The sequence below is a fragment of the Rhodnius prolixus genome, unplaced genomic scaffold, assembly GCF_049639745.1.
Source record: "Rhodnius prolixus isolate KJV_2025 unplaced genomic scaffold, Rpr scaffold_15, whole genome shotgun sequence".
Taxonomy (NCBI): Eukaryota; Metazoa; Arthropoda; class Insecta; order Hemiptera; family Reduviidae; genus Rhodnius; species Rhodnius prolixus.
The window spans coordinates 5,085,037-5,098,064 of NW_027411605.1; the positions used below are offsets into that span (position 1 = coordinate 5,085,037).

The 13,028-nt window shown below is 33.8% G+C and overlaps 1 protein-coding gene across 3 annotated transcripts in view; it reads left to right on the forward strand.

Moving 5' to 3' along the window:
• LOC141454897 (suppressor of lurcher protein 1-like) overlaps positions 1–11,846 on the forward strand; it is a 434,339-nt gene extending 422,493 nt beyond the window's left edge. For 2 of the 3 annotated variants that reach the window (XM_074129590.1, XM_074129591.1), the window contains exons 8-14: positions 2,030–2,098; positions 3,182–3,371; positions 4,813–5,003; positions 5,089–5,296; positions 7,440–7,699; positions 7,901–8,107; positions 9,023–11,846. In XM_074129590.1, coding sequence (XP_073985691.1) covers positions 2,030–2,098; positions 3,182–3,371; positions 4,813–5,003; positions 5,089–5,296; positions 7,440–7,699; positions 7,901–7,950 — 968 coding nt within the window. In that variant the 3' untranslated portion in view covers positions 7,951–8,107; positions 9,023–11,846. The remainder of the gene's footprint in view (positions 1–2,029; positions 2,099–3,181; positions 3,372–4,812; positions 5,004–5,088; positions 5,297–7,439; positions 7,700–7,900; positions 8,108–9,022) is intronic. The other variant, XM_074129592.1, reaches the window with a different exon arrangement.
• The last annotated feature ends 1,182 nt before the right edge of the window (positions 11,847–13,028 follow it).

The following is a 13,028-nucleotide window of genomic DNA, read 5'->3' on the forward strand; positions in this document are numbered from 1 at the left end:
TACTTTTGAATGTTCTTAAGGTCTAAAGAAAAAATGGTATTGTTCTTTCTTAAACTTGTTTAAGTTTGTAATACTACGTTCATTTTATTTAATAAATCAACAATCAATCAGTTCAGTTATTTAATGTTCCAAGGTGCCTTATTTAATACAACATCTCTCAGCTGGTTCAAGTGAACCAACTAAAATGCTTGCTAATAAAAATACATATGCAGAGGACGACATTGATTTTGATTTCAGGAAACAAATAGGGCGGTGAAAAAAAAAAGATTGAGAATTGTTGATGAATAGACTTATTTTATGTAGATGGATCCAACTTATGTTTTACAAGTAAAGTAAGTTAAGTAATTGCCTATTTTTTGAGGCAGACTTTACTTCCAACTACCAAATTAGGTGTCGTGGACGGAGGTGACTAGCAAACATACTTTACTATAAAGTTCTCATATTAACTGTTGGGAATATAGACTAGTACCGCAATACACCTTAGCTTTGCGGGTCTAGCCTATAACCACCTAACATACTCGTACTTTACTATAAATTTCTCATACTAACCATTGGGAATATAGACTAGTACCGCAATACATCTTAGCTTTGCGGGTCTAGCCTATAACCGCCTAACATACTGTAAAGTTTTTGTCCTTTTACTAAAAACTTTAACAATACAACTAGTGCCTTCCACTAGTTAATTTAAATTATATGTGGGTTTGATAAATAATAAAACTCGCTAAAGTTGTAAGTAATAACCTGATTTATTAACACATTACCTTTACTAACATTAACATTTACTAGCAACTAACGCTATTCATTACAGTCACCATTTAAAACAGTCACAACAGTTTACTGTTACTTACTCACCACTGGTCCGCACTGCCCCGAATTGCGCTAGACTCAACCGCACTAACAAAGCTCTCCTCACTAACTGACTAACCGCCCGACTAGCTAACTTTGAAGCACTCCGCAATACTGACTCTCTCAAAATTGTCACTTCCAAAGTGTCTCTCCAAACTAACTTTCCAAGACTAACTCAAAACTCACTCAAAAACTCTAATAACTAACTTCTCCAGCTGTGTCTGCCTCCTTTTAACTGCGACTGCCCCACTCTGTCTGTGTCACGCCCACCGGCTGGTCACTGGCTGAGGAAAACACATGCTGCCACCACCCCAACTGGGGCCGCCCTCCTCCAACCTTCTGTCACACTCAAACTCCGTCTGCCTTGCTCCCACCTGCCGCTCATTGGCTGGAAAACACATACTGCCACCACCCCCAACTGGAGCCGCCTCCTCCAATTGTCTGTCTCACTCCTACCTGTCAATCACTGGCTGGGAAAACACATACTGCCACCACCCCAACTGGAGCCTTTCTCTTAACTGGCTTTTACACAGCGGTGGTCAGTTACAAGCTACGGTCACTAAACTCCTACAACAATCTAGCCCTTTCTCTTCTGGCTCAGGTAGAGACCGGCCTTTTGTTTACACAGTGTCGGCTTGTTACCGACTTTGGTCGCTCAACCCCTAGAACAATCTAGGCCTTTCTTCTCTGCCCAGGTCAAATTCGTTACAATACTTAACTATAAATTTCTCATATTAACCATTGGAAATATAGACTATTACCACAATACATCTTAGCTTTGCGGGTCTAGCCTATAACCGCCTAACATACTTTACTATAAATTTCTCATATTACCCTTTGGGAATATAGACTAGTACCACAATACAGCTTAGTTTTGCGGGTCTAGCCTATAACGGCCTAACATACTTTACTATAAATCTCTCATATTAACCATTGGGAATATAGACTAGAACCGCAATACATCTTTGCTTTACGGCTCGGCTACCGTGACGCCTCAAGTTATGTTATACATCAAGTGATAAATAAAAGTCCCATTTAGCTTCGAAACAGTTTCTTCTATAAACTAAATAAAACGTTTTGGATTTTCTAGTTTTCGTTCCTCACATTCTTAATGTTAAAACAAATTGATGTTAGCAGTATATAGTTTATAAATCTTAGCTTTAATTTGAAATTATTGTTACAGAGTCTTCTACAAATATAATTGACCATTCTACAAAACTAAGTGACCCAGGTCCCGCAGTGAGCGCTACTAGTAAGTATGCTGGACTTCTTATTAAACATAGTTTTTAGATATCAATGTCATTATTGATAATTTTTTTTAAAAAACTTTAGTAGGGGGAGGCTATTGTTGTCTTCTCCCCTTTTCTAGTGGGCCGTTTTCTTGCACAACCTGCAACTCCTAGAATGCGCTAGGAGTTAGGGTCCTATATTTAAGTTAACCTTTTCTAATTTTACTTCTCTCTAAATACAATTTATGTTGTCAAAAATTGTGTAGGTTACTTTTTTTAAAAATTGTTCTCCATTTGAGACGAGAATATTCATGAAAATATCATAATCTGATGAGTCGACTTGTGGCGTTTATACCATCCTCGCAACACCTGCAACCTAACCAAGCTCCCTCAAGGAGTCGGCAGTCAGGCAGGGGATAATCACATCCTGATTCAATCTACTGCTTCTAACGCTCTCTATGGAAGCTATATCCCCTTCATACTCGTGGGTAACTACCCCCCACCCACTCTTGGGACGTTCTTGGAAGGCGTGCAAGACGGCATCGCTTACGTCAATACTGCTGCGCTCTCCTGTATTGCATTTCACAGTTATTTTGCAAAATAAATATTGGGAGTACTAGGTTTCCTAGAGACAGAGGATAGTCGGGGCAGCCTGCCCAAAGCTCTCCCAGGTCTTCTTAATACTTCCCTCCCATCCAAAATGTCTTTCGAAGATATGTTGAAATTGCTCCACCAAATTAAGGAAGCATGGCGTCAGCAACATCAACTGACTGATGCTAATTTCCTGCTGTTCTCTAAGATGGTGTCCCCAAAATAAAAGATTCAAAAGCTCTTTAGGGTGTTTGTAAGAAAGCGCGAGGAGATGGAAGAAAGGAATACTTTTCCAGATGTTAATCCAGGTCTTTAGAAGTGCCATTAATCTAATTAGACGTGGGCACCGTCATTCGATCAAGATTGTAGAAATTTATTAGAAATATTTTGCAATAAAATCATTCTTTTAGTAAATTATTACTTACGGATTTTGAAAGGATTTCGATAGACATTCCCAAATATTACAGCATCAGCTGGATTTATTTTATTATTAAATGATTGATATTTGTGTACAGGGTCAAGTTGTGACGTGAAAATCGTTAGCGATTCCAGTAAAACAGGTCAGATACTCTCGCCGGGATTTCCGGTTAGCTATCCACCAAAAAGTCGTTGCAGATATGAATTCCAAGGAAGTGGCAAAGAACGGATTAAGATCACCTTTACGCACTTTAATTTATACGCTACGAATAGAAAGAAAAAGAAATCGTAAGTATATATTTTTCTTGTAACTAGCTGATGTAGAATTGAGTTGCAAATGTGGCGACTCAATTTCGAAACTTTGGCACGCAATATTTTCCGTACCTTTGTAACAGGAAGTGGAAAATCTGGAAAAACACCCGACTTAACCACAATTCTAAAGGATACTAACATTTTACAGGTTGTAAAACCGTAAAATGTAACGTGATGGCACTTATGAGACAATTCCTAATGTACTCCTTCCCTTGGAACTCTTAAAATTTTTAATTTAATGGTAAAAATTATATTTCTCCTGTCAGGAACTATCTGCAGTCAGCAATGCAGCAAAATGCACTTCATTACTAGCCCATTCAAAATCATCCCTCTGGCCAAAACACCTAATTCTAAATTTGGGCATTACAGGACATACTACTGCATAATAATACCACGCGGAGGTCCCGGGTTCGAATCCAACTGCTAACCCATAGATTTCCTAGGAGCTTCTCACAGCTCACTGTCCGGTGATGGACAGTGTTGTCTGTAACGAGAGAACACTGTCCGAATGCCGTACAGTGCACTGAAAAGAGCTCCAATAACCTTAGATGTTGACGCGCCTTAAATTATAAAAAAATAATAATAATAAACCTCTACCTGTTCTATCACGTGTAGAACATATTTTTAAGGAGTATCAACATCTGAGGTCATTAGCGCCCGAACAGTGTTCTCTCGTCACACACTGTCACCGGAAAGTGAGCTGTAAGAAGCTCCTAGGAAGAGAAAATTCGCTTTAGTTAAATTTTAAATACAGTTTTGTTTTGAAATTAAACTAGAGATATCATGGATTTGCTTCAAATAATAGAGCGATTTCACAATAATAGGTGCTGGAAAAACTTGTTTTTCGCTATTTGCTGAATATTTAGGCCCGGATGTGTGCATTCAGTACCTGATACGATGCGGAGATGTGCTATACGGGGATAACTTGAGGAAAAACAGCCTCAGCATTGTTCCGCAATTCTCATCCATTCTTTAACACCAACAATACTAATTATATATACATATATATTGGTATATTTACATGTATATTAGAAATAATACTCTTCAAAGATGGTAGCTTAATTAATTTCAGAATAGGCATAATTAACTTTGACCCATAACTGTATGACGACATAGTCAAAATTCAATCAAGAAGATAGCGCCACTAGCTGCCTTTATAGTCAGCTGATTGTAACCACAACAAAGCATACTCCTCTCACGTGGTACACCTCCGTAAAGTATCAGCAGTAAATCCGGGCCGAAACGTTTGACAAATAGGATGTGTATTCCAAGATCTAAAATCACCAAAGCCTGAATGTAAAATGTAAAATATGAAGATTATGTGTTAGCTATGTTTAAAAAATCTACATTATATCTGTTTGTTTATATTTTCTTTGATATTTTTTAATCAACTCTTTTCTTCATGTACGACGACCAGGTGTGACAGAGAAGATTCTGTTGTACCGTATATAGTGACAGAAGGTCGTCTGGAGAAACTGGACACATTCTGTGGCACGACCATTCCAAAGAAGATCATGTCCAACGGTCCAAGATTGATGTTGGAGTTCACTAGTTTCAACAATTCTAGAGGTTCAGCCGGATTCAAAGCGGAATACTCTTTTGTTAAAGGTAAATGTGTTGGGTTGCTTATGTAGTCTTAAGATTGTATATCCATTGATGGCTGTTAACTTTTAAACTAACTTTATGATTACAGATTTTGGTGTAACCACGGGAAAGCAGTTAGCTGAGTATCCATGTGCATTCCGATATACTGGCGATGAGATTCCTTATGGTCATTTCCATAGTCCGAATTTCCCAGGTTTATATCCTAGAGACACGGAGTGTCATTATTTTTTCCATGGAACCAGGACACAAAAGTTGAAAATCTATTTCACGTATTTTGATATTGAAGGCATTCATCCGTAAGTGTTTTTTATGATCATTGCAATGTTTCCAGTACTGTCTCTTTTTGGGAAGGATAATTTCTTATAAACTAGTCTCCTGTGACGGATTTACACCACGATTATTGTGTAGTCCAAAAATGCATTTATTTTCCCATTTAGACCCGTTAAAATTCAATGCGCTATGTCAACGTTTTTTCAATGCGATTCTGCAAGATGGCTGCCACCCATCTATGGGATGCTATCACTTCTTCACCTTTCCCATTTCCAGAGCACTCTAGGATACCTACCTTGTTCTGATGAAAACATGATTTCTTTACCGCAATGTATTTTTCATCCAGTTGATCCGAAAGACTAGCGCAATATTTGCATTATTGCTTTACCGTTTGTCAGGTAGTCAAAAAGGATCTTTTTTTTCCATCCACAGATATAATACTGGTCATGGGCTATCCGGCAGATAAAAGTCAATTTCTTCTTTGTAAGCACAGATCAAGCTTTCATTTCTGGTGGGTTTTAGAAGCACTAAATCGTATGACTACTTTTTTAAAACTGCTCAAACAAGGCTGCAAAATCCTTCTTAAAAGCAATCAAGGGGTAGCATTTAAGAAATGCGGCTCCCATCTTACACATTGCTTTCTCATATGTAAGTCTTGATGCAAAATATATCGTGATGTTTCTTTCTTACCAGTGTTAAGAGCTACAAGAGTTAACCGGCCCCAAAACCTCATTTTGCACTTGTTTGTGGTTTCCTTTTGTGATTGCAGTTTTAGGCCAACCTTTCATGAATTATGTTCAAGAGAAGTAAGACTTAGCTGCAGGTTTTTCCTCTCCTTTTTTCCCTGCATTCCAATCCTCCTCACCTAACTTTTCTCTTACTTCACTTAGTTAAGAAGGTTGAAATGTATTATACATTTATACTTCTACAGGGTGGTCCATTTAAAACGCACCAATCGCTAATAACTTTTTAGGAAAGCGGAATTTCGAAAAAACCCACGAAGTAAACTATATGTTTTTTTTGTCTAGTTTCCAAATTTTTCACCCCCGATGCTGTATCTTTATTTTTGGCGGAGTTACGGCCAAAAACCCGATTGGGATTTTACAAGGACCACTGGTTTTGACAATGACTGTAAAAACTACATAAAAAATTATGAAAAATGGCGTTGATCCCGTTTCGATACCTCTAATATTTGTCGAGATATTTAAGATCAAAGTTACTATTTTATCAACTCGTGAACGGTTATCATCAATATTAATTTTCCACCAGAAATACACGTTTTGGGAGGTCCTCTGACTGCAAAAAATGTTATTTGCGACGCAAAGAACAAAAATAATAATAATTTAAGATTTTATAACATGTAGTGTAATGTAATGGTCGTGGGTGAATCAGGATAAATTAGTTTTATCATCAAATAAAAGCAATCATCACATCATTTTAATGTATCCAATATGCAAGACTTCTTGACCTATGATTGCGGTAAGAATATCTTGCCAGGGATGGGCGGGTGTTGGTCTAGTGGTCAAGAGCGTGGCTTTGTAAATGGGAGATCCCCAGTTCGACTCCGTCGTATGCAGTCATTTTTATTACTTAAAAAATCATAATACTTTTTTTAATAAAGTGTAGTCATGCACGGGATTCGAACTGGGGATCTCCCATTTACAAAGCCACGCTCTTGACCACTAGTCCAACACCCGCCCATCCCATTTTATGTATATATTTATTATAATAAATATTTATTCTTCTTCTTATACCTATAAATTCAGCTAGTAATTTTTATAAATGTTGTTAGTAAAGTTATAGACTCCTTATAACCTTTAACAACTGAATGAACTTCCCGCAGCGATAATCAAGCATCCAAAGCGAAGTATTTATTAGAGCTCAATACTATTTTAGTAAAAACAAATTGAAGCTGTATAAATACATATAAAAAGTCATTTAAAAGTAAACTAATCGATTGATCAAGTTACCATTAGCAAAGGTAAATCGATAGTTCGATAAGTTCGCCAACAATAAAAATTTCATTGTTAGCAGCGCCATCTGCCACGCACTGCCGAGTACTTTTCACTTTGCCCTATTATTATTTAATCAAAATGAAAAATTTACATCTTACTTTAGATTAATATTGTTAACTTTTCTTTGTTATAATTTTTTGTTTTTGTTTTCCAGATGTGATTCAATAACAGCCAGTGATTATGTAGAATTTTTCAATTTTATGGAACATGACAAAATGTTTACTAGACATTGTGGACAATTGGAATCATTTGAAATTGAATTTGAAAGAAGATTTTTTCGTGTAACGTTTCGATCGAATGATCGATTGGATGGTACTGGTTTCAATGCTACCTATCATTTTATTAATCATCCAATAGCCAGGAAGACACTACCAGCAAGTAGTAGCAGTAGTTTGGCTACGAGAATATATTTTAGTAAGTATCAGTTTATGTCTAGAGTTTTCTCAATTGGGACGATTTTTTTATTTTTTACATATTTACTCTAAATCGCCCATTGCTAGCAATACCAAAGTCCCTGTAAAATTGGTTTGTCTACTTTCCTGTTTCTTACTATTGATACAAAACAATATTAAATAACTGTAATACCTAATTTTAATATTTATTTCTTTTATACAGGTTTATCACTATGGATCTTCTTAATAAGTATATCTCTATGTATGGACTGACATACTCTTCCATAGCATAGATTTTCAAGTATAAAGCTTTAAATGAACGATATATTTAATTAAAATTGAAGTACGCACTGGAAGAAATGATCGAGTAGGTACAGCCAGACTTGTGGTTAATACTGCAGTGTTGAAAGAGGTACAACTGTGATACATTGTAAGACGATACATGTATTTCTTTTTAAATTTAGGTTTGTTCCAACAAAGACGGAACGGGTTTTATGTTTTTTCTAAACGGTTTTGTTATTGCTGAAACGAACAACAGTGCTTGATTGAATCCTAATCCGTAGCAAGTGAATTGGATTGAAGCCTTTTGAAGTTTCGGTTTCCAGTTCAGCTTGCAATTTTTATATATATTTTTTTTCTTCCCAGCAAACCCTACAGCTCATTGTCCTCCGATGGACCATATTGTCTGCAAGAAGAGTAACACAGACCGAATTTCTGGTCGACATGTTCTTCAGATTCAAAATTTTAGTAACGTATTTAGAGAAAAGCCTACCCTACACTTCTCCAGAACAAATCTAAAATTAATTTTCCGTTAAGAATGACCTTTATAAAGAGTAACCTTTTCTAGTAAATGAACTTACTTAAATGAAGTTAAAAGACATCAGCGAGGGAGCTTTTCCAGAATTAGACTAATCCTGCTTCACCCCTGAGAGCTTACGCCAAAAATCAGCCCCCTTTCTGAGCTTCTCTTAGAAGAGATTTGCCACATTGTCTTATCCGGGTATCGGCCGCCATAAATCCTTTCACTTCAGTATGTCCTGGACGCCCCAAATAAGGTGGACTTTATCTTTTTCCTAACAAGGTCATTGTGCTTCAAGAGACATTCTGAAAAACATTTCTGAGCCAATAAGCTGTCAATGCTCGATGATTTACCTATAAACCGACACTGATAGTCTGAACTCATCAGCGTAGTTCCTCTCAAGAATCCTTGGCTAATCTATGTAACAAATTCTAATCATCCACTTATCATTTAAGCACAAAAAAAACCGCTCAACCTTGGAACAAACCTTTCAAATTGAAATTGATTTAAACGAAAATGTTTTATGTCATGTTTTTTTCATTCTAGGTAAATATTTTAATAAGAAAATCTATTTTTTTACCAAGAAAAAGGAAGACGTCATAGTTTATAATCAGTAAAGACAGTGCTGACCATTTGCATATCAATTATAGGAATGTTTTGTTTGTAACTCTTACATATTTGGTTTGCTCTTTACATAGTTTATCAATGTTGTTATTTTTTTATTTAATTTTTCGATCACTATTATTAATTTTCAATATTTAGGATAATATTGAATAATATTAATCAAAACAAAAACCATTGTTATATGCAATAATTTTAATTACGTCATAAGTGACTAATAAGGGACATAGCTTTAATTAATAATGTAAGTAAGTTAATTGAAATAATTGAAAAATTTCATAGCAAAAATTTAATAGCAAAAATGATAAATGCAAACGAAATTTTAAATACATTATAAAACTAGAGGATTTAGTTATATTCATTTAGTAAATTTTTGTTGTGCATCTTTTTTTATATATATAAATACAATTTTTAGGCATTTATATATCTCTACATTTAGCGTAATTTTACGAAAATGATTAAAGCAGTTTTCATTAAAATCGCAAAAAGTAAACGCACAAATTGTTCTCGTTAACCGAAAACGTGATCATCTTTTTGCTATGCATAGAATTCCGCCAACTGTTTTACCAACCATGTGTAAAGGAACGTTTTGCAAAGGTTCACGACTCAGTGTAGCCATTAATCTCTTCATTAAACAAATATTTTATTTACTGGCTCTTTAGTTTCAAGCCAACAAATCTTTCCATCATTTACAATTCCTGACCTTGTAAAACGCTCTTCGACTTATCTGTATTTTAATAATGTTAATAAAATAAAAAACTCTTAAATGATAAACTAATTCGCACTTATAAATGTGTAATCTGAGACTGTTTTCTCACAATCAAGTCCTGATTATTTATCAGCATTAAGTAAGGACACTTAGGTAAAATTGAATATAGTTAAATTTGCACAACGAATTACAGTTTACAAAAATAGAATACAGAATATGTGTATAACATTATTTACTGTAAAATTTCTATTATATTATTTAATGCAGATTCTTTTTCAGTAGTCAAAGGGGCCCTTGATCATTGTTTTCTCGTAGCAAGTTCTTTGAATTAACAAATAACATTGAAAAAGAAAAAAAATAACATTCAGAGAGTGTTTAGAAATAATAATAAATGATAGCATTAAAATAACTTTTGTAAATGATTTTCTTCCAAGAAAAATGTAAACAACATAGTTTATCCAAACTAAAAATGGTGGTATATGTTACTTTGTGAAAAGTCTATAATAAGAAATTTATTTTCTATCTCTTAGAGGTTATGAAAAATTTCACACAGCTTGTCAAAATTATTTAGCTGGCAAATAAAGGGGGGCCAATCTTTATAAACAAAAAATATGGTTACTCAAAAATTTTCAATTTTAATTTGCAAGCACTTTTTTTTTGTACTTACACTGTTTTGATAGATTTTTTTTTTTTTTTTAATTTTAACCTAGGACGATCTGGATATTTATTGATTATTATTGGAGGCGATTTTCTTTTACTACAATATTATATCTTCAAAAGGTATATTTCAATTTTCTACTAATACTAAAGTTTACTGGACCTGCACATACCGTTTTGGCGTATTAATAAACTGATGTACTGATATGGTTACATTACCTACCATCCAATTACGTTTTACCGACAAATTCGGCAGTATGTTTTCAAGTTGTTACAGCAGCATTGAATCGCCCTTAATTACTTAGTAAATCAAGAATCTAGTACACTCACAAATACCCAAATCTTTTTTTCTGATAACCATTTTTACGGATTTGAGGATTCCTCAAAACGTGCATGTATTTAGGGTGATTTTATAAATATATGTACATAGATTCAATACGATTGCTAACCTTCCACAATTTCAGTTGAAAAAAAACAGCTTATATTCAGGTTTAGTCGCTTTGTTATTCGACTTTAAGAAATTGTTTATCTTCTATGCACGAAAACGATTGTATTAATCTAGTAATTCTGGGTAGATATAACTAAATAGATAAATCTACTTCTGATATCTTGCCCACTCTTAGATAGTAAAAATGTAATCGATGAAATCGATTATTACTACTTGTTAAACAAATTATCGACGTAACTCAATAATTATAATTACCGAAGTCTTTCATATTTGTACATATATAACCTATTTCTAATGTAGTAGTGAGTAGATATTTAGCAAAATGTTTTGTTTAAATGAATATATATATAAAGAAAGAACAGAAATTCAAATTTGAAATCATAGAAGTGGGTTCATTCCATGTTTTTGATAATTTATGGTAATAGGAATCAATCAATTGAAGCAGTATTTTACCATATAGTTTCTATTCTTTTCTGAGGGCATTTCGTATAATTATTTTTTAAAAAAAGTTCCATTCAGTATCAAACTCGTCAAAATAATAGTGATTTATAGAATTTAGGAAGACAATAAAATAAATGAATAAAAAAATCCAGACATATATTAATGCAAAAAGAAAAAAAATACAATGAAAATTATTTTCCTGGAACATTTCTTTTTATTAACTGTTTAAAAAAAAGAGTTACTCAATTAACACTAAGTAAACTTTACTTAGCCCTTCTAAGTGATCAATCAATTTCCAAGAATCTATTGATTGAAGGAGAATATTAAAAATAGTGAACCGAAAATTAACACAAATTAGACTCTATATACAATACAATCTTTCACTCTCCAGTCACTTTGAGACAACGTTGGAGTTTCTATAGTTATGTAAAATTTGTAAATACAAAATTTCAAGAAAATGTATTTGTAAATAAAACAATAATATATTCTTTCAATTAATTTTTAATATCCTTTATTCTGATACTTATTTATAAGCAACACTTGACTACCTGAACATTCAGCTTCTACATTCTATGAGTGAATAAGTACGCATTAGTTTAAGAAGAGGTTTAGTAACTTTTTACTACGCAAATTGTTAGATTCAAATTGAGGCCATTTTGAGGATTCAATTTTAAGGATATGAGAACAAAGATATTATATAAATCTGTGCTACTTTTTCTTCTGACGCAACGACGTTTATCGTCATTAGCACCTAATCTGTGCTAATAATTTATATAAAAGTATGCCTCTTTCTTTTGATACATTTTTCCTGCTAAATCGATACAAGAGGAATTCAAGAGTAAATAAGTTTTTAACTTTAAAACTGAAACCATACTTTCTTGGTTTATGGTTTCAGCAAAATTTAATGGTAAATGAAAGTTTGGTAATGATTGATTTTGTTGTTTGCCTTACAACCACCTTATTTATCTGCAGAAGATCCATCCTAGAAGTAAGAATTATGCTGAAATTTCTGTAGACAATTGCAGATTTCTGCAATAAAAATCCTTAGATTGTTCAGGAAAGAATGCCGCCTGTGAGATACTATATTTTCTAAAAATATGGACTGAAAATGGAGATGTTTGCTTAAGACTTAATGAGCGTCAAATTTGCAACTCTTATATACTCGTTACATTAAACATTTAGTCGTGCGGTACTTTGAATCTTGGCCAAATGCGCAATCAATATTTGATTGAAGTGCTTTGCGAATTCTTAAATTTCCTTTTTAAGTAATTCTAAAAATTGAATGAACTGGTCACATGGTGACATTATACTTTCTGCACACTCACGAATTGAGGAGAGATGTTACCTAGTATTAACACTCCCCATAACTACTATACATACTAGGTAGATTTGTTAAATCCAGGATATTTGTCATTTAAAAAAAATCAGATTTTTTCAGGAATGCATTTCACTCCTTCTATTTCTCTTTTAATTTCTTTTAATGGTAATAAAAAATGTACGAAATTGTATTCCATGAGTCCCAGAAATGTGTGTTTTAAAATCTCAGAGAGGGTTCCTTTAGAAATCTGGTCTTACAAATCTTTAGACAAAAATAGATTAGCTGGAAGTGTCTGTAAGAATTAGAATGAAAAAATTACTCCAAAATGGATCATATGGTTTCCTTTAAACATCTTATG